Here is a 5,605-nt window from a genome sequence, read left to right as displayed (position 1 = left end):
AGTACACTTGCGACTATGCATTTCACTGTATGCAATGTTTGCCTCCACTTTTTTAATGTTAAAATTTTTTCAGCCAGGTGCAGTGGCTCATGCCTGTAATATCAGCACTTTGGGAAGCCGAGGCAGGTGAATCACCTGAGATCAGGAGTTCGAGACCAGCCTGACCAACATGGTGAAACCCTGTCTCTGCTAAAATACAAAAATTAGCCAGGCATGGTGGTGGGCACCTGTAATCTCAGCTACTTGGGAGGCTGAGGCAAGAGAATCGCTTGAACCCAGGAGGTGAGGCGGAGGCTGCAGTGAACCGAGATCACACCATTGCACTCCAACCTAGGCAACAAGAGCAAAACTCCGTCTCAAAATTAAATAAATAAACAAACAAACAAACAAATAAATAAATAAATAAAAATTTGCATTGAATGTCTCCTGTATGCTCTAGAGCCTGTGCCAGTAGGGAAGGAGATTCCCAAACCTCCCTGGCTGGGCAGTTTACATTCCAGTGGGGATGCTTCCCATCCTCACCTTGCATTGGCAACTGCTCTCTGCCCTTGGGCTGTCTTCCATTTCCCTTCCCCTGCGGTGGGGATGGCAATGGGGGTGGGCCAAAGGGCAGCATGCTGTCCTGAGGTCAGTCCATTCAGCCAGTTACATGGGTCACACCAGCCGGGTTCAAGAGAAGGCAGGAGGCAGGAGGCTTGGAGCCCGAAAATTCAGCTCCCAGGCTGCAATCTCTATGCATTGTGTGACCGTAAGCAGGGTGCCTAATCCCGGTGAGGCCACTTCTCTCATCTTTCATATGGGATTATAATGCTGTCTTTGTAGTTTTGCCCCGAGAATCAGAGGCTCTGTTCTGAGAAAACTCATTGCTGGAGGTGGAGTGACCCTCGTTTCCATCTATCGGTATGGTTTATGGTTAGGAACACAGGCTCTCGAGTCACACTACCTGGCTTCGAATCCAGCTGCTCATCAACTGGGTGACCTTGGGCACTTCACCCAGCTCAGACTGACCCAGCTCAAGTCATGTCTCTTTGATCCTCAGGTTATCCGTCTTTTAAATCGAGGTGATGAGGGTGTCTACCTCATAGACTGTGTCAAGGACCCAAAGCAATGCTTTCAGCATAGTGCTGGGCACACATGGGCTCGAAGCCAGTGGCAGCCAGTGCTTTTCTGCCAGGAGCCCCGGCAGGTGGGCTCCGGATGGGAGGTGGGGGGAGAAGGCAGTGGGGAACGGCTGCTGGTGGTAGCAGGCAAAGGAAGAGTCATGGAATGCGAGTGGCCATGATTGGTGGCTCAAAGGCGTTCACGCGTCCCAGTCTTCTGTCCACCACAGCCACACACAGACTTTGAGCGTCGGTGGAGGGATCCTGGCAGGAGAGAGGGGTGTGAGTTTAGCAATGAGGAAGCTGTAGGGCAATTAGGCAGGGCGGAGCCACGCCCTGGGTCCCAGTGAAACCAGCAGATGTGAAAAGGGCCAGACAGTAACACAGTTTCGAGTTACTATACTGAAGTGATCCCAGCAGGTAGGCCGGCCGCACGCCGCTGGACGTGAATGACCGGCAGTGACCGCGCCCCTCAGCCCCTCCTTGTGAGCCTCTAGTACGGAGTCTTTGATCCACCGCCGGCGTTTCCTTGGCCTTCCTCTTGGACCCACGGCTCTGGGGCGCACACAACCGCACACCAAACGGCGTCGGGTGTCGGGTCTCAGTGCCAGGCTTGGACGGAAGGGAATCTCTCGGCTTGCGCTTGCTCTGCGGTGGGCTGGACGGGCAGGTAGGGGACGGGCTCCGGCGCTGGGACCCCGCTCGGGTGGCGCCTTGGCCCCGCCCCGCCCCGCCCTCCCTCCGCCTCATTGGCAGCCGCACGAGCGTCGGGGTTGCCAGGGAGACGGGTCGCTAAGCTGCGAGTCAGTGCGAACCCTAGCCAGTCGGCCTCCGGCGGAGGCAACGGGGGAGGCCAGAGGGCGGGCGGTGGAGCGCAGCGCGCGGCGGCGGTACCCCAAGTGGGTGCCTCCTCCCGGCCCCGCACGGCCCCCCTCCCGGCGCGGGGGCAGGCCGGGGCGGGGGGCCCGGAGGCCGGCGCGGCTCCGACACCGTCGGGGCGGCCGAGGGGCAGCCGGGGCGGGGCGATGCCGGGCGGTGGCGGTGGCAGCGGCCCCGGCCGGGGCCCGTGACCATGGGCATCGCCGAGTCCACGCCGGATGAGCTGCCGTCGGACGCGGAGGAGCAGCTGCGCAGCGGCGAGCAGCAGCTGGAGCTGAGCGGGCGGCGGTTGCGGCGGCTGCCCAGCGCCGTGTGTGCGCTGAGCCGCCTGCAGAAGCTGTATGTGAGCGGCACGGGGCTGCGCGAGCTGCCCGAGGAGATCGAGGAGCTGCGCGAGCTGCGCATCCTGGCGCTGGACTTCAACAAGCTCGAGCGCCTGCCTGACGGCCTCTGCCGCCTGCCGCGCCTCACGCGCCTCTACTTGGGCGGCAACCGGCTGCTGGCGCTGCCCGCCGACTTCGCGCAGTTGCAGAGCCTGCGCTGCCTCTGGATCGAGGGCAACTTCTTGCGGCGCTTCCCGCGGCCGCTGCTGCGCCTGGTGGCGCTGCAGTCGCTCCAGATGGGCGACAACCGGCTGCGCGCGCTGCCGGCGGAGCTGCCGCGCATGACGGGCTTGCGCGGCCTCTGGCTCTACGGCAACCGCTTCGAGGAGTTCCCGCCCGCGCTGCTGCGCATGGGCCGCCTGCACATCCTCGACCTCGACCGCAACCGCCTGGGCGGCTTCCCCGACCTGCACCCGCTGCGCGCGCTGCGCGTCTTCTCCTACGACCACAACCCCGTCACCGGGCCCCCGCGCGTCGCAGACACCGTGTTCCTCGTGGGCGAGGGCGCCGTCGAGCGCATGGCGGAGCGCGACGAGCCTACGCCCCGGCCTCCGCCCCGGCGCCCAGCGCGGGCCTTTGAGGATGAGGAGGAGGAAGACCTGCTCATAGGCGGCGCTGGTTCCCGGGCTCTGGGCGCCCCCAGGGGCAGCCTCCGCGCCCTGGAAGCCGCTCCAGGACTGGGCACCTGAGCCTATGTTCTGGCTGACAGGCTTCAGCCACTCTGAGAGGAGGGGCTCTGGGAAGCTTTGGCTGCTTAGGCCTGCGGGACCGGCGGGCCCCTACTTGGGGCAATGGAGCGGCCACTTTTGGCGAGTTGCCGAGCACAGGCAGGGCGGGGGCACATCTTCAGACACTCCTAGGTAGTGAGAGGACTGACTATCCCCTGGCTGATCTGTGGGCAGTTGTCAGACCAAGAAGTCTGGGCTGGGTCCAGTCCCCGATGGAGCCACTGATAACAGAGGCGCCAGCTTCCACCTGGAACCAGGGTCACTGAGGGCTACAGAATCTCCACGTCTCGCTGAGTCTGGAAGCAGGGCGCCCACCACCCTCCCTCCTTCTGGGGTTTGGGTCTCCTAGGCCCACCGTTTCTAGGGCAGGAACCGCTACCTCTGGGGTGGACTGCGTGCCAGTGTGGGGTCGGACTGCCCTTGGGAGGAGGGCCTGGCCCAGGAGCAGGGGCTTGGAGTGGGGCTGGTGCCCGGGACGGAAGTGGGAAACAGATGGGGGCCCCAGCACCAAAGCTGCCCTCACCCCTCCACCAGGGCTGATGGTACATACCTCCCTCCCCGGCCCCCTGAGGTTCGTATGGGGCACAGAAGGCAGGGGGTCACCCCCACCTTATTCTGTTCTCTTCTCCCAGCCTCCCAGCGTGTGCCTGGAATCTTGCTGGGAGGAGGGAGCTCCCCCTCCACTCCCCGCCCCACAGCCTGAGCCTTCCAACTGTCAAGTTGGAAAAGAAGCCACCGTGCCTCCAGAGCCTCCTGCACCGCAGAGAGGGGCTCTCTGCTCCGGGAGGCTGCTCAGCGCCTCTCCCACGGCCTGCACTCTCCTTTCCCTTAAATGGGCACAGCCAGGGTGGCTGGCACGGGACTGGCACTCTGTACCTCCACTCCGTCACCAGGGACAGCCCCGAGGGGGTGAGGAAAGGGGCCTTGCTCTGCAATTCCCAGAGCCAGATCTTCCTCATCCAAGCAATAACGGGAGGAGGGAGCCAGGGCCAAGGATACTCAGGGACACTGTTGGGGCCGGAGCCCCACATGGTAATGTTTTCTTTAGGGAGAAGAAAAAACAACTGGCTGTAAACATAAATTATATTTCTTGGAGAAAGAATGTGCATTTCCCACGTGCCTGTTTATTTATAATCCCTGGGAGCACCGGAACCCACTGCTGTGGGGACCCTGGACTCCCTCTGGCACTGCCCCCGCCCCACGTACCCCCCGTTCCATGTCAGACTGACCCTGCCAGCTGTTGTGTGCTGTCTGGGGAACAAGTGCTGTCGTCAGCAGTGACTTTTGCCCCTCGAGGCTGCTCTCCTGTCTTGCGGAATCTCACCGCTTAATTCTGCAGAAGATTTTGTTTGTTTTTGACTCACCCTCAAGCTGGGCCGATCGTTCTCTACTCTTTCACTGGCGCTGCCCCTCCACCCCCTCCATGACTCTAGACTGGACTCCCTCCATCTCTCGCGCTCTGTTTTCCTCTTTCTGTCTCTCTCCTTCTTAGTCTCTTTTTGCTCTGTTTTGGCATTTCTTTCTCCCCTTGTTGTTCAGGAAAAGAATAATGATTTAAAGAAAGGAAGAAAGTTGTAAAACCCCCAGCCTGGAGGCCCATCTCACGGGAGAAGATCCTGCCAGGCCTTCATCACCATGGCAACAGGGGCATACCAGGCCAAAAGGTCAGGCCCTGCCCAGAAGCCCTGCGGGCACACGGGGCTGGGCCCTGGCTAAGGAGGAGGCTGGGCATGGATCTGGGGCAGTCAGCTTGCAAATGAGAGTGAAGGCCTTGCATGGACAGAAAGAGGAAGTGGGTGGGGAAGATCGGAGGCTGCCTCCTTCCCGAGGAGGAAGAGGGTCTGGGGCCTGGCTGCTGCAGACCTTGTCCCTCCCATAGCTCCCCCTGTTGGGGTTCTGTCAGGGCCAGTGGGCCTTCCAGGGTCTGGAAACTTGGAGAAAGTAATATGATGATCACTCAGGTGGGGTAGGAGCTGCAGCTGACTGGGGACTGTCCTCTTGACCTGCCACTTGTATCGCAGCATAGGGAGAATACCCCTGGGCCTGGAATCAGAAGAGGGGTTCCAGGCCTGGTTCTGCTGTTGACCAAGTGATCTTGAGCAAGTCACGACCCCCCTGGGCCTTAGCTTCTTCATCCGTACATGAGGAGTTGGGCTTATTTATTTATTTACTTCTATTTTATTTTTTTCCAAGATGGAGTCTCTCTCTGTTGCCCAGGCTGGAGTGCAGCAGCACGATCTTGGCTCACTGCAACCTCTGTCTCCCGGTTTCAAGCGGTTCTCCTGCCTCAGTCTCCTGAGTAGCTGGGGTTACAGGTGCGCATCACCACGCCCGGCTGATTTTTGTATTTTTAGTAGAGACGGGGTTTCACCATGTTGGCCAGGCTAGTCTCAAACTCCTGACCTCAGGTGATCTGCCTGCCTCGGCCTCCCAAAATGCTGGAATTACAGGCATGAACCACTGCACCTGGCCCAAGGAATGGGGTTTATTTAGATCTGATGCTGCAGCTCAATAC

General features: G+C 60.5%; 1 protein-coding gene across 1 annotated transcript; it reads left to right on the top strand.

Annotated features, from left to right (window-relative positions):
• Window positions 1–1,498: 1,498 nt before the first annotated feature.
• Window positions 1,499–4,192, top strand: LRRC10B (leucine rich repeat containing 10B). The gene has a single exon (XM_023189514.2). The coding sequence runs from the start codon at window positions 2,173–2,175 to the stop codon at window positions 3,049–3,051; it is 879 nt and encodes a 292-aa protein (XP_023045282.1). The 5' UTR covers window positions 1,499–2,172; the 3' UTR covers window positions 3,052–4,192.
• The last annotated feature ends 1,413 nt before the right edge of the window (window positions 4,193–5,605 follow it).

This window comes from Piliocolobus tephrosceles, chromosome 13 (assembly GCF_002776525.5).
Source record: "Piliocolobus tephrosceles isolate RC106 chromosome 13, ASM277652v3, whole genome shotgun sequence".
Taxonomy (NCBI): domain Eukaryota; kingdom Metazoa; phylum Chordata; class Mammalia; order Primates; family Cercopithecidae; genus Piliocolobus; species Piliocolobus tephrosceles.
Note: the sequence above shows the minus strand (reverse complement) of the source record. Positions and strands in the feature narration are given on the sequence as shown.